At 40.8% G+C, this 22,627-nt stretch overlaps 3 protein-coding genes across 3 annotated transcripts; all 3 read right to left on the bottom strand.

Moving 5' to 3' along the window:
* Positions 1-3,101: 3,101 nt before the first annotated feature.
* Positions 3,102-5,927, bottom strand: LOC104451604 (cytochrome P450 72A15). The gene is made up of 5 exons (XM_039312408.1): positions 5,608-5,927; positions 5,043-5,260; positions 4,695-4,939; positions 4,226-4,589; positions 3,102-3,804 (listed from the first exon to the last, which is right to left on the bottom strand). The coding sequence occupies exons 1-5, from the start codon at positions 5,882-5,884 to the stop codon at positions 3,376-3,378; spliced, it is 1,533 nt and encodes a 510-aa protein (XP_039168342.1). The 5' UTR covers positions 5,885-5,927; the 3' UTR covers positions 3,102-3,375.
* A 6,013-nt stretch (positions 5,928-11,940) lies between these two features.
* On the bottom strand, positions 11,941-14,933 carry LOC104430039 (60S ribosomal protein L18a-like protein). Its single transcript, XM_039312815.1, has 4 exons — positions 14,527-14,933; positions 13,452-13,527; positions 13,019-13,133; positions 11,941-12,343 (listed from the first exon to the last, which is right to left on the bottom strand). The coding sequence occupies exons 1-4, from the start codon at positions 14,750-14,752 to the stop codon at positions 12,284-12,286; spliced, it is 477 nt and encodes a 158-aa protein (XP_039168749.1). The 5' UTR covers positions 14,753-14,933; the 3' UTR covers positions 11,941-12,283.
* A 608-nt stretch (positions 14,934-15,541) lies between these two features.
* LOC104448630 (persulfide dioxygenase ETHE1 homolog, mitochondrial) lies at positions 15,542-18,961 on the bottom strand. The gene is made up of 9 exons (XM_010062486.3): positions 18,354-18,961; positions 17,974-18,102; positions 17,774-17,881; positions 17,319-17,453; positions 16,701-16,742; positions 16,486-16,545; positions 16,348-16,401; positions 15,999-16,023; positions 15,542-15,874 (listed from the first exon to the last, which is right to left on the bottom strand). Exons 1-9 carry the CDS (start codon positions 18,603-18,605, stop codon positions 15,783-15,785), a joined length of 897 nt encoding a protein of 298 aa, XP_010060788.2. The 5' UTR covers positions 18,606-18,961; the 3' UTR covers positions 15,542-15,782.
* Positions 18,962-22,627: the final 3,666 nt, after the last annotated feature.

Genomic DNA, 22,627 nt, shown 5'->3' with positions numbered 1-22,627 from the left:
AGTGGTTTTTCGGTCACCTGGTTCTTCAAGATAGGTTAAAGAAGACGATCTGAGGTGGGGCAATGTTGAGGGATGCCAGTTGGTCGTCGCGACTAGCCGCTATACTGACAACTGGAATCGCTAGCACTCTCACTGGTGATTGGTCCAATCGGTTGATCGGACTGATCGAGGAGCTCCGGCAATCATTGGGGCTCCAAGCAGCGACAATGGGAGAAGAAAGGAGCTGGTGGAGCTGGTGGATCTTGGTACTCAACTTGCCGGGGTTCCACGTGAGCAATGGTCGACACAGCAATCTGTGAGTGCGAGAGAGAGAGAAAGGGAAAGAGAAGTGATGGGAAAGAGAGAGGAGAGAGTTTTTGAGAGAGAAATTCATGTTTAGATCTTGAAAAAAAAAAAAAAAGACAAATAATAAAAAAGCTCCCCAAAGTTTTGGAGGGGAAAAATCTTATATAGTCCCCTTTAAGATCAAATTTTGGTTGTCGGTTTGATTTGATAGTCGAAACTTGATTGAATGACCTAATTAAGTTTATTATGGATTAAGTCAAAATATATTGCATGACCATCCAAATGGTGTCGATGTACCAAAATCAAAAGTTTAAATAGAATTTGCGATTAAGGCCTAATTAAAGGTACATTTGTAATTTCACATAATCCATGGATATTTTCACAAAATATGGAAAGTTGAAAAGCATAAGAATAAAATACACACAACGTTAAACTCACTAGTGGTTCTCGGCCACCAAAAGTTGACTGGTGGAGGGCCAAATCAGCCTCTTCCACTAGTGGCTAGTCAAATTGATCAAACCAATTAGAGGTGTGTAATGGGAACCGCCCGAACTAAGAACCTCCCTGACCGAACACCCCGGTTTTGGGCGATTCACAAAGAGGGTGGTCCGGTTCCTAATTCTCATTCTTGAAACCGGTGGCTGGTCGGTTTGGTTCCTACTTATAATGTGAGAACTAGTCTAATCAAACTGACCAGACCAGACCGGTTGATTATATATATATATTAAATATATATTTTTAAATTTATATATATAAATTAAATACATATTTTTAAATTTCTTGCCTCCCAATTTCCCCGATTATAATATATGAAGCAAATTGGATTACTTGTTTGGTAGCAGATGGTGGTCGAATTGACGTGATTCATGCTTTCGATGCTAAAGAACAAAGAATCTAATCTTGAGTGTTGAGCCTTGAGTCTTGAGAGGGGTCACCGTAGAACTTTGTTAGGATGCTTTGGTTACAAGATCATTGGAATCTAGGTTTATGGACAAATTCAGTCGGTGAAGCCCCTTATGCTCAACTAATACCAACGGAACCAATCCTCCTAAGTGAAAAGAGGCAAGCCAAAACCTACTCCCAACAAGTTGTATCCCAAGTCAAGCCTTGGAAGAAAGGAAATGAGAAATCATTAATGCGAGAACTTCAGGTAAAAAGGAGAATTAGCCTTTCAAGATCGACCAAAGCATTCATTGCAAGACTTGTCAGCATAATCTCAAGGCAACGCCTTATCCCTCTCCTGCTAAAGAACTACTCTTTCATGGAGGATTGAGAGAATAGAAAGGCCATTTACCTTTGCTGATGAACTATCATTTCGTTAGTAACAGAGAGTATAGAGAAAAGCTTGTTGTGTGGATGAGGAAACTCCCGAGGGACAAGCAGCAAGCTGCATGTATTTATGCACCGTGCCACGAGCAACAAGCTGCAACATTGTTTATTTTATTTTTGGTATAAAATAGCAAACTTACCAATTCCACCATACCAAATCAGACCAAACAAGAATGGACGATCGAATCGATTCCCAGTTTCATGACTGGTCAATTCGATTTCCGGTCCCAAAATCTTGTGATTCGTCCCCCCCAGTTTGATCCACAATTCCACCTCAAAACAAGATCGTATCAGGAACTGATCAGTCTTGGGAATGATGCATGCTAGTTCGATTGATTCAATGACGTCTCAAGCATCTTGGCTGAAGTCCTAAATTTTATGTAATTTAGACCCTCAAGGATCAAATTGGAAAGAAAACTTGTTCAATTAGAGGAAAATGGCACGATTCTAAATAAAGCAAGCTAATTAAACCATATAAATGCAATTCGGTTATTTTATATTGACCTAATTACTTAATTAACACGAAAAATAATGGACCTGCATTATGGGTACATGCAATTGGACTTTTTAGGCCAAATTGGGCAATTTCATATAATTTCTTGATCGAAATCACAAATTAATCGAAATTGAATTCAAGTAATATTGCGAGGCACTTATTCAATTAATTGTTCATACCTAGGGTAACCTATTGTATCTTAATTGACTTTGAATTGATGTCATGACTTTTATGCTATAAAATGAATCGAGGTTTAATGGAAAAAATGAACTTTAATTCGTGAAATTAAATTTTAATCAACTTGAATTTCTTTAGTTTATTAGCTTGGTTTTCCTATATCCAAATATCAAATATATGATTGGCTTTTAACTTCAACATTTTGGGTTAAATCTTTGAAATTTTTGAAAACTAACTTGGCTAGAGTGAAATTAGAATCATTTTTATAATCTTTTTATGTAAAAAGCCAACTGTTATTTCAGAATTGACTTTTGATCAATGGATTGACCAATAAGTTAACATAAAAGTCACCGTTTAACTTTTTGTGTTTTCAATAGAATTGAATAGGAAATTATTTGAAAAAGACAAGGCAAAAGAAAGAAATGGAAAATGACTTTTTTTATTTTAAGAAATATCCGTGACACATCATCCCATGCTAGAGCGAATTAGCAAAGATAGCAGTTCATAAGACAAAATTAAAATCCAATGATTCCCTACAAGAATTTCATCAAGATCTCATAGAAATTCCCATGTAGCAGACCAAATTCCAGGATCAACGAAAAAATTATCCCCGAATCAAACTTTCACTAACGGCAATGGCTCCATTTGCTTTGGACGAAGCAGTTAAAGGTCTCTAGCACAAAATAAAGCTGGTGTGGTTCTTCTCCTTTGTGGAGAAATGTGGTTCAATTTTTGTATCCTCTAGTGCACGTTAAAATCTGAAGAATAGGGATAATAAAGCCATCTTTACTGGTCATTGGCCAGATCAGTATCTGAAAAGAAATAAACGGGTTTATTACAGCACTAGGAAAAGGCATAGCTTATCATCTACTGGGGTTTTTCTGAAAGGAAGATTCAGATACATCCAGCGTCTTGCTGTTATTAAACTAAAATAACCAGTCACTTAGTTAAGAGGCCATTTGATTACGTTTACGAACACTAAATTTCTATTCTTAAACAACAACATACAAACTTCGAAAATGGTGTAGTGTGACATTATATCTATCCACGTATTTGTCTACACTACATGTCACCCTGATCTGTAACTTTTAGTTTGCCTTGCGCAAGATGACCTGAACACCATATCGTGGCTGGAGGATGAGGACATTAGAAGGAGCATGCGCATAAGATGGAGAGAGCTCGAACGTGAACTGCTGAAGAATCATGGAAAGCGCCATCTTTGCCTCTATCAACGCGAAGTTTTGGCCGATGCATATACGAGGGCCCCACCCGAATGGAAAGAAGGAGACTTGGTTTTTGGTGGCCTTGGACACTCCCTCGGCAAACCTCTCTGGCTTGAACTCCTCGGCATCCTCGCCCCAAAGTTCTTTATCATGGTGGATGAGGAGTGTCGGCATTAAGAGCTGGACTTCCGGCGGTATGGTCAGCTTCCCGAGTTTTGTTTCAGTAGGAACCTTCCGCCACAGCTCAGTCAACGGTGGATATAGCCTCAACACCTCATTTAAGATCATTGTGACCTGATTGCGACAAATTCTTAGAAGAATTCATATGGTAGAGATGCGCACGTAGGAGCATCTATGAACGATCACGATGCTGGAATGATATCAATATTCTTGAAGAGACGGAAATATATTGTAATTTATCCAGAAAAAGGGACATGAGGCTATTGTCCAAAAAATCAGGTTCTTGTGTCGAGAGGAAATCCAAGTTCAATTCAAGTGTGCAAAGAAATTTTCCTGTCAGTTCATTGTCGTGTTCATCTTCATAGGATAACATTATTTTTAGACAAACATTTCATCTACTAAGGATCGGAAAATCGCATCCAGTAATTATAGAATGATCATCATGTGTCATGTGATAAAATTGTGAAGAACTCTCTAGATCGGACCTATTATGAGTCCCATTCTCAAAAAAAGAGGAAAAGAGCATTGAACTTACAATCTTGAGGTGGCTTAAGCCGTCAGGGTCAGGTTTCCCGCTTCCGAAGATTCGGAGGACCTCCTCCCTAGCTCGTGCTTGCCAATCCGAGTGCACACTCAACAAGACCATGGTCCAAACCAGCAAGACCGAAGTCGTCTCTTGTCCGGCGATGTAGAAAAGCTTGCACTCCTCGATCACATCGTGAAGGCTCATCCCGACATTCTCCTTCATGTTTGACTCCAGCAACAGCCCCAGCAGATCATCGCCAGCAGCTTCCCCTTCCCTTATTGCTTTCTCTCTTCTGCGGATGATGTCCATGAGCAGAGCCCGCACTTCCTTATCTATGCTCTTCATCCTCCTGTTCATCTTAGTTGGCACAAACCTGCGAAACATTGAATCAAATAGTTGGATTTTTTTTAGAATGTCAAGATTGTAAGCCATAAGCTCATTTAGATTCAATTAGCTTAAGGATGATGAACGATTTTACCTCCAGCCAGGGATGTAGACCGACTGAAGGGCTATTATCGCGAGCTGGGCTTGTTCCGCCTGAAGTTCGAAGATCCTTTTGCCTTCTTCGAAGCTACTGCCAAACGCTGTTCGAGAGATCACCTCACGGGTCAAATTTTGAAGGTCGACCCATGCGTCGATCTCACAGGATCTCTCTACTGATACCAATTTTTCCCATCTACCAACCATGTCAGTGCAACTTGAATAAAATGCGGGCAACATAAGCTGCAAAAGCAACAGACCAAAGCAAAGGAGGATTTAAAAGAGAAATCCTGAGGCGTCAATGTGTGTGGTTCAATTCAGTTGACCAGGGAATAGTTTCATGTACCTTCAACTTCTCCATGTGGAATGCTGGATTGATGATCTTTCTGTGCCGTGCCCATTTCTCGCCCTCGTGATTCACGAGTCCATCCCCGAGCAACTTCACCAGGGGACTGGAGGCTAGCTTGGGGTAGTCGTTTATCTTGGAGAAGATCTCCTTTAGTTGTTCGGGGTTCGTTATGCGCACTCTCGGTGTTGGTCCTATCCACATGAACGAGTCTTTGCCTGCAATGCACTTGGTAAGAGCCACAGTGCAAAATGAAATACATGGTCTGCTGTCACACGACACGGTCACATGCAAGTTTTATTTAATGTCGCTTTTGTAAGGTAAGATGTCCTTATTGTGTGCATATCAAAATAAGCAATTATTTAAAGGAATTGAGATGCATTAACATCTTTGGTCACAAAAAAGGCAAAACGGGGAAGTATGAATTTCCAAGATAAAGAATAGTATATTCAAATGTTCTGAAACTCCATCAGCAACAGCTTCGACCAAAGGATGAAACCAAGCGAGTGTTAATTAAAAGGAAAATATAAGTGCCACACGGGTAATACTATGAAGAAGTGCATACCATATGTTTGGGAAGATTGATGCAAGAAAGGGAAGAGACGAGGCTTGATGTCATCGGAGATGGCGATGGGCTTGGAGTTGGCCTCTGTGAGCAACCGCGAGTTCTCCTTGAGGTCACCGAACAGGAAGGTGTAGGGTTTGCCGGAGAGGCCCTGCTGTCTCAGGAGCCTCTCGAGCCTTTTCGGCCTCACCCACACCCAGTTCACCACCCTCCATGCCCATGTGGTCAGAACGGCCAGAACCATTGCTAGCGCAATTGACTGGATCGATGCCTCCATCTTTTCTTCTGCGTGTGCGTATCTATTTGTCTGTTTGCTGTGAGAGAGACTTCAATGGTTTGATGTTGGGCAAGGGCGATTGTGTAGTGTCGTGTTTATATAGCCGTAGCACATACACAGCCGTGTGTGTGTTGGCCAAGAAGCTTCTTGACCGTGACCAGAGTTGGAATCAAAAATGAAAAAAAAAAGAAAGCAAAACCCAAAATAAAGAGAAGAAAAGTCTATTCACCGCTCAAAATGCGACGATGAGTATAGCACACGTATTAAATCATATACAGATTATTGAAAATAGTAAGTCTTATGAAGATCCCATAAGATCTTGCACTGGAAAATTCGGTTAAACACTAGTACAGTGTCTAATTTCACAACGGCGATGGAATCTCTCCTTTGCTGGCAAGGCATGTTATTGGAGAAAGGAAAAACCTGGGATTCGCATCTTGTTCATCGTGATGGTGTAAAAAGCCTTTGACAAGTGTTGTATCAAATTTGAAATACTTAGGCCTAATAAATAATTTTGCAATATCGTTTGACTGTCTGCAGTTTATCATCTCCTAGTGAACATATAACATCGACTTGAACGGTTGCGAATAGAGCAACAGGCTGTCGTTTCAGTTGTTTTCTAGCTTTTGTTCGCTCTCTGGCTGCAACTTTGGCTCGTTCTGGGGATAGAGGTGAAGATAAGGCAAGGAGTCATTGTTATCCGTGCGAGTTCCTTGTTCATGCGGTATGTACGTGCATCGATTACGTTGGTTAGCCTCGTTTTTGCAAAAGCATATAGAAGAGCTTCTCCTGAAGTGTTTTTGGCATGATCTTTACTATAAGTTTCTTAATTAATATCGCCATGTTCTTGGAAATAAGTTACTGTATTACACATATTCTAAGAAAATCCTATGCCATTGGAGACAAGTTTTTTTTTTTTTTTTTTTTTTTTAACTTTTGAGTATGAGTCCATAGGGATTGCCATGGGAACAAATCACTGGACAAGGTGAGATTCCTTCCAGAAGTTCTTGTAATTTCATTGTTCTTTCCATCTTGACTCATCCTTGTCGATTTCAAGGTAAGATTCTTTGAAGTTGCCAAACCGCCTATTTCCACGTTGCATCCCCCATGTGGCCTTTGACTAGGAATGTGTCGCCATTGAGAAAAGAAAAATCTACGAGAAATCTATGAGAAAATAGTCCAGAAGCATTTGAAAAGAAAAATCTATGAGAAATAAGTGTTCATTATCAATTTGCTTTTCTTCTCCCTTTTCCCCCCTTTTTGACGTGTGCTCGGATGCTCATCACATGCCACGTAATTGAAGGTCAAAGAAAAACTGGAGAACGTGACCTCCAAGCAAACTAGTGTTTCTATCCAAACCAAGCACAAATATTGCAAAGAGAACTGCAAAGGAGTCTTTTCCTTTTTTGGGGAGTTAGACTTGATTTTCATAGCCAGCCTTACTAAAATTATGAGTACATTTGATTACAGGACGAAGTAATTATCTATTTTGTGACTTGTAATTAAGTTTTGTCGGTTGAAAACTTGAAATTTAGATTACACCTACCATTGGTGTAATAAATGACAAACTCCCCACTACCAAAACTAACCATCGTTTTCCTTGTTAATGTCCAATAAATTTTCAAAGTGCTTAAATGAATCCACTAACTTAAATAATCACTTACCGTTTTCCGTGTAATTTCATAGATTTATTTAGTATACGAATTTTGGTATCTCTAGCATTACTTGCTACATAAAATGGTTGAATCATGACCATTCCAAATTATGGATGGATCACGTTTTACATTAGTTATCGCTCTTTTTTTGCATAAAAGGAGGCCTAATACGAATGCCTCGATCATTCTATATAAGCATCATTTGATATAAAATCAAGATTTTAGGATATTGAAAAGTGAGAGCTTCAAATTTCACACATTGCCTTGAAGCAAATTGTTTTGCATCGTTCTATAAGACCAAAGATAGCTTTCCATATATTTCAACCATTCCATATAGAGTCCCAAACGAGTCGAGAAGCACAACCATTATGGATACTTTCTCCAGACATTATTATGGCACCAATTGAAAAATTCTCGGTTGAAGATTCTGAAGGAATCTTCACTCAGCACCACTAGTGACATATTGAGTTAAGGTGGGTGAGTCCTTTTACCTCAACTCCCCAGCATAACACCCGAATTACTAATGAGCATATACCTGAACTCACGATCTCATGTTCTAGAAACATTAACTCGTGCCATTCAACCATCACTATAGATAGTAAGGACACTTATCAAGTTATGGTACAAGAATTGAAAAAGGATCCATTGCCGTTTAGTTTTCCTTGAAATGTATGAATATATCAGAGTTTGTTCATTGCCAATTATAACAAGTTAAAAGTAACTTTTTCTTACTTTTTCATTAAAATTTAAAATTCAAATATATATTTTAAATAATTGTGGAAGAATTACATGTGCCTTGACACATCAATGTAAAGCAATTTTTGAAGTTTTTAAGCATTCTACATTATATAAAGGCTAAATGGGTCGGTGCGAGGTGGCATGATTTGAAAAAAAAAAAAAAAAAAAAAAAACACTCCAAATCATTTCATTTCGTTAATTTGAATGTTTATAAATCCTAAAAAAACATTATGTAAATATATTTTAAATTATTGTTTTCAAGCTTTTTCATGGGTTTGACATAAGCTATTTGGAGATGGCCTACCGTATGGATATAAAACTGGACATATAAAATCATGTTTCGTAATGGATAAGAAAGACGCATCGAATCAAAATCTCAAACACTGACAATTTCCCCTGTAAAACATCATCCCCACGTTTTAAGGCCAAAAGGGTAGGTGCAAGATGGCATGATTTGAAAAAAAAAAAAAAATCACTCTAAATCATTTCATTTCGCTAATTTGAATGTTTATAAATCTTAAAAAGAATTATGTAAAATATTTTTTAAATTCTTGTTTTCAATCTTTTTAAAAGCTGTTTGGAGATGGCTAATAGAATGGATATAAAACCCAAAACGCAGTGCGATTTAGCTCGGACGCATCAAATTATGTATCGTGGCGGGCAAGAAAGATGAGTGGAGTTAAAATCTGGGAGAATTACCAAAAAGTCCTAAATATATTGCAATTGTGCCAATTCAGTCATAAACTTTTTTTTTTTTTTTTGCCAATTTAGTCCTAAACATTTTATAATTGTGCCAATTTAGTCCATTCGGTCAAAATTGGCCAGCCGGCGCTAATGTGGACGCGAGGGGACAACCGGCCGGCGAACGTTGACATGGCAATTTTAAAATTTAAAAAAAAAAAATCGAATTTTTTAATTTTTTCGAATATTTTTTAATTCTTTTTTTTTCACACCTTCTCTTTCCTCTGGCCGGCCGAAGGCGAGGGCCGGCGAGGTCAGTCTCGCTAGCCATTGGCGAGGCTCGCCCCGCCAACCGGAAGCGAGGGCCGATGAGGTCAACCTCGCCGACTACTAGCGAGGGCGAGGCCCCGCCAAATCTTGTCGAGGTCCGCCTCGCCGACCGCTGGCAAGGGCGAGGCCCCGCCAGATTCGGCGATCTCGCCCCTCGCCAAGGCTAGGGCGCAGAGGCGGGGAGGCGGTCAACCAGGCAGGGAGAGGGAATCGGGGGAGGCGAAGCCAAGCTGAGGAGATGACTGGACGCCCGATCTGAGGGCCGGTCCGAGGGACGTCAAAGCTCGCTGCATCACTCGGTTGCAAGCGGACGCCGATATTGACGCCGAGGTTCGGCTGACGGAATCTAAGAGCCTTGCGGTAGTCGGAATCAAGTCGAGCCGTTCATTCCAGTGGGGTGAATCGGGGGGAATTCGGTGGAGGGACTCATCTTCTTCGTCGCGGTGCGCGAGGGCGTTCGGTCGTCTCCTCAGCTCAGCTCCGCCTCCCCCTCGATTCCCTCTCCCCGCCCGGTCGACCGCCTCCCCGCTCTGCCACTTCTTCTCTTCCAGGTCTCTCTCTCCCTCCCCGTCTCTACCCCAGCCTTGGCGAGGACCGAGCTCGCCGGATCTGGCAAGGCCTCGCCCTCGCCAGCAGCCGGTGAGGTTGACTTTGCCGATCGGCGGGGCCTTGCCCTCGCCGGCGGTCGGCGAGGTTGACCTCGCCGGCCCTCGCCCCTCACCGGCCCTCGCCTCCGGCCGGCGCCGGCCGGCCGGAGGAAAGAGAAGGTGTGAAAAAACAAAGAAAAAAATAATTAAAAAATTGAATTTTTTTTTAAAAAATTAAAAAATTGCCACGTCAGCATCGTCGCCCGGCTGTCCCCCGCCGACGTCCATATCAGCGTTGGCCGGCCAATTTTGGCCGGATGGACTAAATTGACATAATTATAAAAGGTTTAGGATTAAATTAGCCTAAAAAAATTTAGGATTGAATTGGCACAATTACAATAAATTTAAGACTTTTTTTGATAATTCTTTCGTTAAAATCTCGAACGCTGAAAATTTCCCCAGTAAAACATCATCCCCCTGCGTATGTAGGAGCGCGCGCGCTGGCATTTGGCATTTGACCGAAGATGGTTCAGCGTCGGCCCCGCACAGCCAAAAAGGCAGACGTAGTCAATGACGCCTTGTCAAAAGCGGTTCGACGACAATTCATAATCACCATGTCTCGGACTTCTAGAAAACCGTCTTTTCGATTAGCATTTTGCTACTTCGACCCAAAAAAAAAAAAGGATGCTGTTTGCTTGGAAAGCAAGGTGATCTTGACTCCTCGGTAGCCAAACAGATTCGGCTCTTTCATTTTGCATCCACGGACCATAACTTCATGATTAAGTTTCATGGAGCAACAACATTTAACACCGCAAATTTCCCTATTTTTTTTTTATTTCCTCTCAAGAAAACATCTATGTTCACATATTATCCCATAACTTAATGAAATAAAAGAAGGCATGAAAGAAAATGAAACAAGAAACTGAAATGACATACTTATTGCCATTCCTGCATTTGCTCGGAAAAATGAATTTGGAAAGAATATTGCAATTCCTTTTCTTGTGCTTGCATATGTTGGATTGGAACATGTTAAAATGTCTTTAAAATTGATAATGCGAGACAACAAAAATAAAGCGTACGCTCAAAATCAGTATGTAATTAATTTTCTTATGATTTTGCCTCAAGGAATGGATTGGCCATCTTGGCCACACCATAAGCTGAGCCATGGACTGGCTATTCTCCTTGTTCGATGGAGGAGCACTCCACATCTTTCCCTAGAACAAAGGCAATAAAATCGCATCTCCAAGTAACAATTCCATTCCAAGCCAATTCCTTTCTACCAAAACAAGGCCTAGTTCTTACAATTTGATGAAAAATGATTTGATCGAAACTAAAATGGTATCGCCATTTTCTTCTGATGAAATGTACAATTGAGTCGAAAGTCTGAGACTTCCATTCTTGCATAAGTTCCTATAGATTTCTTGAACTAAAATTGTCTTTGATCTTCTTTTATCCACAACTTGAACCTTATGGCAATCCTTGCTTGTGTCCTTAAGCCGCAGATACTTTGAACCTTATGGCAATCCTTGCTTGTGTCCTTAAGCCGCAGATACTAGATGTGATTATAAGAGCATAATATTCAATCATTGTCCACTGTCAAGTTCACAGAACTCACGAATCTTCACCGAAAAGAGCAAGATAAAAATATTCGAAATATCATCTACCATTTTCGACCCATATATATATATATATATATATATATATATATATATATATATTATTCCATTTGTTTTAGAAGATGCCATGCCGCCACTCGGACTCGAACCGAGATGCTCTAGCACTGCTTCCTAAGAGCAGCGTGTCTACCGATTTCACCATAGCGGCGTACTCGAAATAATAATAATCTATTATTATTTAATCGTCGAGATTGAAGGAGTCAATTAAATATATATATATATATATATATATATATATATATATATATATATATTCATTTTCATTCAAAGTGATGAGAAAAAAACTCGTTTCTTTTCAATATGGATTGAAGTGCTCCCCAAAAAAATCTTTATTATCATTTCATTTTTAAATATTGATGTGGACCCATATATATATGAAAAGGAAAGTATTGACCATCAGATCTAGCTTCACAATATAACATTTCAAAGAAACATCGCAGGTATAGTCACAGCAACGATTATATACATACGTCATGAGGCTCGCCAACTAAAAAGACAGGATAACCTTGTTCTTAATTCCACAAAACTATCCTTGAAGACTAGGAATGATTCCAAAACATGGACTTCTCGGACCAACACAATCATGCTGTTTTCCTTGCTCATCAGACAGAAGGAAAATTTGTGATTAATTACGATTGATAACGTGATGGCCCCATCTGTTCATGTAGTCACCAGCTAGATCACATGAACCATGCCATTTTCAGATACCTACTAAGGCCATTTGCTATGATGTTACCAATCATCGGCTTCTCTCGTGACACCAAGGACAATTGCAATTGTTGCCAGGATTGCCTGCATATGGTCATTGCAGGAATTTTCAGTTTTTGTCCGTCACAAAATGAATTGAACACGTACATGTAAGAGAGGGATGTAATGAAAAGCAAAGGCCAGGATTCAAAATGGCTCATAAATAGAGAGGTTTAGAGATGCATACAAAAGATCTATATGAAGGAATGTGCCAGACAAACTTTTTCCATACTCAAGAAAATCATATAGCAAAGCATTTACTCTGCAGTCCTGAAGTTCAATATCAACAGGGAACATGGATTTCATTTTAGAGGATAAACTAACATAGGCATTGCCAGGAATAAGAAGTCATTAGAGGGCCAGACAAAGATCAGCTAGAAGACAGTAGAGGCTTCCTCAATTAACATGTTACGTGGTATATTCGGGACAGAAAGAACCATATATACAGCTGTACATGAGACACGTTTTTGGACAAGGGAGAGAAGTCAATAACGTATGTGATGTATTACTGAACTGCTCTGATGGAAGAGGTACATAGTAAGACAAATGACAATATTAATTCTACAGAGTACAACAAAGGCAGACAACTATAGGTGCCAGTATGCACACCTGAGTGCATAAGCACACAACAGAGGGTAGGGGCATGACATATAAATTACCCGGAAGTAACAAACAAGTGAATGTAGTTAATTTTGTGAATGAAGAAAGATAGAGACTTACAGCAATTGTACAAGCAATATATCCAGGCTTTTCCCGGTAGTCTATCCTTCCGCAGACAAGAAGAAGTAGTCCAATGTACCAAGGGATGGCACCAAGGAAGAAGCCAAGGATAAACCTTCAACAAAGCAGACATCCTAAATTAGCTGATGATCTTAAACTTATCGAAATTATGATGAATATAAGGCTCAGATTTCGGTAAAAGAACCATCACATGGGATTTCTCTGGTTTCAAACTTGAAGGCCAGGTACTAATAAGAATCACAAAATATACAAATGTTGAACTCATGAAGCATAAGAATCTGCTACATCCAGGCTAAACAATTGTCATGCAGTCCTTGTAGTTATAGGGACTGTTGACTCCATCATGCTTTGCAGTTGGCTATGCACTAGCCAATACGTGAAATCCAACCCACGAGTAAAGAAAGTAACTTACAGAAACCATCCAACTCCAATGCCACAGCAAGGCAGCCGTGATTCTCTTACTGGTCTTCCTTCAGCAACAGCATAACCTGAAAAAAAAATTCTGTGAAATGAAATCTCCCCCAGTAAAATGTTGCAAAGCATACAGAATGAAGATCATCAATCATTTTTGTTTCATCAGGGCAATCAGTAAAATCATCAATATGGGCATACTTAGTTCTCATTGTTCCCATAAGTTATCTATCCGAGAAAGGTGAAAAGAGGACCGAGGAGAAAAGGTTTCAGAGACACATTTTCCAATTTTTGAGTCCTACAGAATCTGATCAAGTTTAAAAGGAGACAACAGATCATTTCAACACCTACAGTGAAGAAAACCCCGTCAGTAGCAGTATTTGCCAGCTAAAATTACTCATCTTCCTCTTGCTGCTCCTATCTAGACGTAATTCACAACTGGAAACGCATCTGAGCACTTATGACTTCAAAATAAGGTGAACACGTAATCCGAGCCATATTCATAATGAGTAGACATCATTTTACTCGAGACACCAGTCGCTTCCGGATTTTATCTGGCTTGACTTAAACCCCGAGAGCCCTGGGACAACACATTGGGCAAAACATATGATTCTCTGTATAAGCATGATTGACCACTAAAGCAGCCACGTTCAAAGAAATCAACCAAAATGAGGATAAACGTGCTGGTCCGATTAATTTCATATAATTTCAACACCTTCATGAACTCCTCTCCCACACCCCATACATCCACCGTCTCAAAAGATGAGGATGCCAAACGTTTCGCCAAAAAACTTAACCCACAGGATAAACTATATCCATTAATACATCATTCCATGCTAGAGTGAATTGACAAAGGTAAGCATATTGGCAGTTCATAAGACAAAATCAAAATCCCAGGATTCCCTAGAAGCATTCCATCATGATCACACAGAAATTTCAAATGCACCACGACCAAATTCCAGGATCAACGGAAAAAAATGATCCCTGAATCGAACTTTCACCGACAGCCCGTTTCAAACTTTACATCCCGAAGTTAACTCTGCTCGCAAGCGATTCCAAAGGAAGCGACTTTGTACCTGGGACGGTGTGATACCCATGATGGTAATAGTGGGGAGGTGGAGGAGGAGGGGGGGCCGAGGGATCGGTGGCGCCCGGCGGAGGCGCCGGCTGGGGGTAGCCGATCGCCGGCTGCTGGTGCGGCGGGTTCGGCGGGGGGTAGTTGGCGACGCCTTGGAAGGTGCCGTACTGGTGCTGGTAGTCGCCGCTCGGGACGCCCCTGTTTCTGTCTTCGTCCTTGCTCATCTTGGATCAACCGCGGCGACTTTGGCCAAAAGGGTACGCGACGGCGGCCTGCTGGAGAAGGGAGAACGGATCTCGGTGCAGAAATGGTGCGAGCTCTTGAGAGAGAGAGAGAGGCGGAAATGGGTAGGATAGACTCAAGTCAATTCAGTCGGTTCTGCTCCATTTTTTGGCTGGACGCGTATAATTGCCGTGATTTTTATTTCCTTAAAGGCGAAGGTGGCACGACAGCAGCTTGGTACGCCCCCACTCGGTTGTATTTTATTTTTCGTCTTTTGTTTATTCGAAGGAATACGGTGTCTTGCCTTCTCCACCAGCGCCCTGTAATTTCGTGCTGTTTACAACGTCGTTTTCAGAATGAATAACGAACATTTCATGACGTCCGAACGAAATTTCTGCGAAGCAGGACCCGCCACCAAACGAAAGTTTGCCATACATGGTGCAACCATGCTTCTGTACTGTTACATATTCAAGTTACAAGAAACGACAGCATAGGAAATTTCTGTGAAGCAGAACTGCTTACAGCCAACTTGGCAACTCGGCGTCCGGCCTAGAAGAGGAAGGGGAAGAAACTTGGCCCTGTAAACTTTTGTTAAGAGCAAGTTTCCAGCTGTGAGTCTGTGACTATGGACACTCAGCACTTCTGATGAAGAGTTTACATCACTATTAGGTATTTCTTCGTAAACAACGCTGGCGACAGGCCAATCCTTTTGATTAAATCACAATCTCAATAACAAGCAGTGATTGGTACTCAAGGGAGCTCGTAAATTTGTTCAAGGGTAAGTACAAACATCGCAAGTTCCGGGAGTTTCAGCTCGATCTTATTCATGTCCACATGCGTTTCAACGACTTCATTCCTGTACACGCGTGCTACTTTTGTTTACCAAACAGAATGCATCTTTTTTATTACACAACTCATCTTTTGTTTGCCAAACAGAATGCATCTTTTTTATTACACAACTCATCTGGCACATCGAGAAAATGTACATTTAAGATGCTTCCTGTCAACCAAGCAATCCAGCTTCGGAAAGGTTCAGCAACTTTTTGGGATCAAATCTTGGTAGCCGCACACCAAATTTGCCGGTACTGCTACGTCAATCATCTTGGGATATGCCAGATTAAGATCTGATCAAAGAGGAAGAAGAAATGTGGTGATATCATGGCAGTGGTATTAGAAAGATTCTAGATCAAACTTTATACAGCAGGAATTTAAACATTTTTATTTCCTCCGGATAAGAGCAGTACTTACTTGCCATGATTCCCTTGAAAGTATCCTGCAAAAGAAAGATTGACCATTAACATGAGTCAACTAACGAAAAGGTATATGATTTAGGATGCATGTTATACTTTGTAAAGAAAATCATTTGCATGCTTGAACTGATACAAATCCAGTGTTTCTGCTTGTTGCTATGCTGTCTGTCTGATCTTATGAATCTCTAAATTACAATGATTAGTCATGGATGTTGACATAGGTTTATTTGAATTTGAAACCGATCTTCTATGCTTAGGGCCATTAGGCATAATAGCACAGAAACAATTTGTAGGTATAACACAGGAAGAACAAAACAGGGAAGCAGCTACTCAGCTGAAAGAATTACCTCATCTTTCGTCAGGCGAAGATTGTAAAGCATCTCCTCTCCAACAGTACTCACCTGAAGTCAACACGTTATTGGTTTAAGAAGCTAGAAGCGAAGTATCAACAAGAAAAAAAAAAAAAGTTCCTTTTGTTCCCTTACCGTGAATCCCTTGTAGTCATGAGCTGGATAGATATATGTATCCTTTGGCAGCGAAAAGATCTGATCAACAATAACAGCCTTAATGTTAGTGTACAATAAGATGGCCAAAACACTTCATACATTGTTGAGTAAAAGTTCAAATGTGAGGCTCAAGTCCCAACTCATTCACACAAAATGTGTAACATCCATCAACAGGAAACATTTATCGTCCTTACCTGGGAATGCACTGACTTGTACAGCTGTTCTGAATTTCCACTCTGCATATTCGCATCAAAGGTTGGTTTGTTAGGCAAAAGATACACGCTTGACCAGGACTTGAATGGGAGAGTTCAAGAATATCAAGTAAAGAAAACGCAAAACCTAACTCTGCCTTTCATTCATATGATCTAATGACGTATCATTACCCCATCTAAAAACCAACTTTTGGATACTTCTGTCTCTCCTCCTTTTCTGGAGTTGGGGGCTAAACATGGCGAAGTTCACTTAAATCAGCTGGCTGAACATAGAAATTCATCTAGGAAACAACTGACCGACGCCATATGCTTAGTTAACCACAAGAAAATGAAAGAGGTGGATTAAGAAATTAAAATTGGCTTAGAATTATTTCATTGCTGCTCATGTTCAATAGTCAGTAGATCTGTGAAATCTTGAAAGAATGTCACGTTTATGTCCACTTGAGAACAATAACACTGATATAAAGCAGCAAATACAAAATACAGATAGCATCAACTCCAAGAAAAATTGCTAGCTATGGCTTTATCAATTTCCTCATTTTTGCAAGTTTACATCAAATTAGTAAACAGCAATTCACGTCCACTTATTAGAATGTTCACCTGGAAGTCTGTCCTTCCACATCCACGGATTAGTAAAGCATCCCCAGTGAACGCCATCTTTGGCTGAGGCTGATCAGGTCCATCTCCCGTCACATAGGTGACACAGCCGGATGTATGACCAGGAGTAGCACGAGTCTAAGGGAAGTGCAGTTGTCTCATTAAAATTCTTGGATAATGAGAAGACTGACTATGGAATTTTTACTAATCAAATATGCCTGAGAATGACAGAACTAAAGAGCATACTTGACCATGTCCTCTTTTCTTGAGTTGAATAGGTAGCCGAAGAAAAATAAGGGGCTCCAAAATGCCTTTAAGGAGTGTGACACCCCTTGACATGGACACTAACAGGCTTGATGATATTGTTCTACAGAGATGCAAACTTAAACCATCCTTAAACTAGTACTATAGTTTTTCCTTCTCATTTTCTTTGGGACAAAATGCAGTTCCTTGCATACCTCCAGAAAGAGATCTCCAAAGTAAATTTTATCGCCATGTTCGATCAAAACATCGGCTTTTGCACCGCTGGCTTTTGAGATGACAGATTTCACCTCCGGAACCTTACTCTGCAGTAAAGATTTGACAGCGCAAACAATAAGATGACAGAGAAATAACAATCATGAGGTCAGCTAGCACATTATAATAAGAATCAACGAACCTTAATGAGACCAGATCCCGTTACATGATCAGCATGTACATGCGTGTTCATGGCATATGTAAGCTTCAGCCCCAGTTCCTCGACAACAGAAAGATCCCTATCTACAGTTTTGTCTACCGGGTCAATCAACTACACAAAACATAGAATTTGACCGTCAGCTACCACAAAAATGCACGGATTGTTATTCAACAAGCACAAATGAAATTACTTAATGATTCCACAAATATTCCAACCAGTCCCCGACAATCATGCCGAGTCCCGTTTCAATTGCCCATTCAAGAATTTGACGAACATGGAGTCCTATCCCAATAGCCAAGAGATAACAAGATCGATATCAAAGTCAGCGTTCAACATCAAGGGGGGGAAAAGGGGAGACTCACGACAGCAGGTTTATCGGGATGGGACACATCCGCGAGAAGATAAGTGTAGGTGGACGATTCTTTCTCGAAGAGTTGGCGTAACAAGAGCTTCGGGGACTGAGAAGAGGCGGTGCCGTGAGAACCCATCACCGATCTGATGAGCTTCGAGCGATTCCCGACGGGTGTCGCGAGATTGATCCTGCGAAGGTTGAAAAGAAGGCGATGGGTCGGAGCGGTCGAGACAGGGACGCGTGAAAATCCGACCTTGAGCATGTGTCCAGACTCCTGATCCCGACACAAGCAAGGGGCGCGAGGCGATCGCACCAAGAATTTTGTATTACCAGCTGGATGTTGAAATAGAATATTGCGAAGGGACGTGGTTTTATATAATCTAAGATGAAGCAATTGGGATTCTTGATTGGGGGGGGCGTCATCGACGGTGTCGTCATTGCCTGGGGACGAATGGTTTTGCCTCGGGTTCGTGCGATGGGCGCTGCTGGTTTATGTGGGTGTTGGTGTCCTGTCGTGCCGTGTCCTCGTCGATGCGCTTGTCTTTTGTCTCCAACATCCGCCATTATCGATACCTTGCAGCGAAGGAGGAGTGGAATTGTGACTGGGAAGGGCATGGGCGCACGCAGTGGTCGCTTGCCAAGTGCCCACTCCGTCCTTAAAGATCTATTGTCGGACATGGCTGACAACGAACGACCCTGCCGTGATTGGACGCTGGGTCTTGTGGTGTTGCTGGCTATCCTATTTTTTTTTAGGGAGCCGGTCTGTGTCTTATCTTGAGTAGGATCAATGAGAAAGTATTTGGTTAAGATTGTTTATATCGGGGAAAAAATCAATAATGTTGCAAAATTATAATTTCTTTTCATTTGAGTGTTTAATAAATGCCGAGAAAATTGCATTTATTGAATTTCGTTTAAGACATCAGATACAACTGCTTGTGTAGCTGACATGATTGATTTTCGAGTAATGTGTGCATTTTATGGTCGTTTCGTCATAGTTATAAATACAGGCATTACTGAATGTATTAATTGTATGGTGGTAATGTCAGAAACTATAACTTTGCGATATTTCATGTAGTTAGTATCATTTTAATTGTTCTTTTTGTGAGTGAATATTGATTATAATCTTCGCTCATATTAATCCAAGAAGACAGAGAGTTTGGATGCAAGCAATTGAAGTGAACCAATAGATTTGTTAAACGTTGATTTAAATTGCTAAATGGTTAGTGAATTATAACTCCAACATCTTTTCTATGATCGTGAGAGAAACTATTTTGTCTTTATATATGCCAATTGGGATGAGTAAACTCTTCAATAAATGCTAGGAGGGTCGGGTCGCATCCCGGCATTGGGTATTTCAGTGATGTTTTTTCCTTGTCAATAACGATCATAACTTTCATTACTAGCTTGAGTTTGAGATGCGTAAGTGTTCCGCATCAAAACATAATAAAAACCATAGAGAGAGAGGGGATTAGTCATCCAATTCGAGATTAGAGAATTCGCCCGATGGGCCTTCGCTACTGACTCTGAAACTCGATTTTAATCTCTGAAGCAGTGAGCTAGCGAAGCACCATGCAAACGGGGCCACAAGCGTACGACAATCCCTCACAGTGGAGTGAACAGCCCACGGGCTTTTGGTCTGGCCCAGAATCATTTCAGCAGCTGATAAGGAGTCAGTCAAGATAAGCACGCGCAGATCTACCATCCCCTCGCTCGTTTCAGTTTGTGAGGTCCCCTGTCATCGTATCTTAGCCATAGTCGACAACCCTTCCCGCAGAGCCAGAACTTCCATTACCAACGCTAACAGAGCATGGACTAGTTAGCAGCTTGTGAGAGTCCCAGTACACCTCAGCTATGACTAAATTGCCTACTATTGAAACCAATCGTCTTCTCGGGTAGACTTTGCATAAGCTATCCATTCCTTGGATTGCCACTCATGTGGGTAGCTGCAACTTGTATTTTTGCCACTACAAAAATGTCACTAGCTACCACTTTGTATTACAAGTGGAGCTTGACAGAAAAAAAATTTCTCTAAGGATAAATGAGTTACGATGTTAACAAGTAGGTCCCATTAGTGCATATAGGTATAAGTTAATATTATGCGACCATGGACTTCGAAATTGTACCAATCAATTGCATAGGATTTCGACCAAAAAAAATCAAAATTCCATAGGATTGATGTAACTAGACCTCGTTTAAGTTTGCTCTATGTAACTCAAAATGATGGAAAGACTCTGGATAGCATGAATCATTTGAAAGGAGACTGCGGCTAAGAGAGAGGTGAGTTATGAGGTGATCGGCCACTTTCCTGCCCTGCTATAAGGTCAACGGCACTGCCGGAGCGAAGCTAAAGACTGAACTGGAAATATGCCCATCTCTCCTGAAAGGCAAGCGAATCTCTTGACAAATAAGAAAGACGGGAAAAGAGATCTGAGGTCGGGCTCGCGAAACCTGGCTGATGCTTCTTCGGCCTCCATTGCCGGGACTGACTTTGGCTACCTTCTATTGTGAAAATGAGTGAAACGAACGGAGCTCCTGGTCCAGGCTAGCAGACTGCTTGCTTGAGCGAGGAAACTGTCTTGATCCATTTGATTCGTTTCCAACTCCAACAGGCTTTGCCTATAGGACAACAACAAATGTTTTTAAGATAAGGGATAAACTTATTTTCGTCCGAGAGATAAATTTAACAGATATTTTGCATAGTTTTGCTATCTTGTTAAGACTAAAGTTGCTGCATTTTCAATATCCACAGCTGTTTTATATACCAACTCATTATTTTCATGAATGAAGCTTCTTAGAAATAATTATAATGTATAGATCCGTAAAGTTATTTAAGTTAAATAGAGGATCTTTTTGGGGCAGCAAGAGGGGGGAGACGCTACGGTGGGGAGCGAGTGCCCAACGTTATTGCCATGCACTGGGTCTGGAATTTCGCGGCTGGGAATTCTTTTTTCCGACATGTATGCCACTAAGATGAATCAAATTAAGATATGGCTGGACATTTCTATTATTCGAGCTTGTGAGAATGTCCTAGATAAATGCCTTTGAAGCTCCTACTGACGTTGCTACCAATGGCATGTCACATCACTTCGACTGCTGAAGTATGCTCATTCTGCTAGATCCTCAAAAAAATGAGCATTTCCTGAACCTTTGGCTTTTTGTGTTTCTGGATAAGATCCATATTTAGTTCCATGAAGCTGATGTCTAAAAGTTAGCATATAAAATCCTACTGTAGCGTAGAATCTCCAGTTATCGAATCGATTCTTGAAGTAGTTTATCAAATCTATAAGTAACATGGTTTGACAGGAGAAGACTGTGGCTGGCAATAGTCTCCTTTATTCCTGTCCTAAGCATCGAAGTAGCCTAATGTTCAATCGTGTCTGTTGCAACATCAGGTACTGTAAAATACCCCCCATGGTTGAGTGTTGTGTCAACAGTTCAAGTTCAAATTCCATCTACAGGCAAGGGCTGTCATCAGCACAAGGCAAGGTGTCGCTACCCTTGCCAGATTTGGGCATTGCGGCCCCCACCTAGATCTTACTAGGGTCACAATGCCGTCGTCGACGATGTGGCCCAGATTTGGCGAGGGTGTCGCAGCCCTCATAGGATCTTGGCAAAGCCGTGTGCCCTCACTTTGGCCCTGGTGAGCCATCCCTATTTCCTTTGTGGTGATGTTTTGACATCCTAATTTTTCTATTTTTTAAAGGTTGGTTACTTAGGAGTGCCTGTGAGTCCAATTACCAATTTGGAGCGTGTGATTCATTTGTTGGCACTTTGTAGATATAATCTGTATCACTAAATTCATACATCTTGCTTGTAAATGATTTTTGCGAGTCTAAGCTCTAGCCAATACCTCTCTAGGGAAGTTTGAAAATTCATAATAACCTTATGCTTGTGTCATAGTAAGTTCAGAGCCATAAAATAGATACTCCCCTATCTCTTTTCTTGTTGTAGGAGTCTTTTCCATGAATTTATTGATAGGATACTTGGCCTTGCTCAATTTGCTCATGCATAGGAGGATACTTGTATTGATTTAACAAGAGACCGATCATGAAGGTTATGGTTGGATTTTTATTTCTTGCAAAACCGGATCCCTCGAGTGCCAAAACTTGGCATAGGGATATTTTAGTGCAAGTTAGAAAATGTCCCTGTTTAGTAACCGGCCAAATAATAAAAATTTATATTCTTTTGTTCTTGAAAGTAGTTTTGGAACAAAATCGTGTTTTCTAAAATTTTTATTTTCAAGAACAAATTTCTATTCTTTTGTTCCTGAAAGTAAATTTGGAA

This window comes from Eucalyptus grandis, chromosome 5, assembly GCF_016545825.1.
Source record: "Eucalyptus grandis isolate ANBG69807.140 chromosome 5, ASM1654582v1, whole genome shotgun sequence".
NCBI lineage: Eukaryota > Viridiplantae > Streptophyta > Magnoliopsida > Myrtales > Myrtaceae > Eucalyptus > Eucalyptus grandis.
Note: the sequence above shows the minus strand (reverse complement) of the source record. Positions and strands in the feature narration are given on the sequence as shown.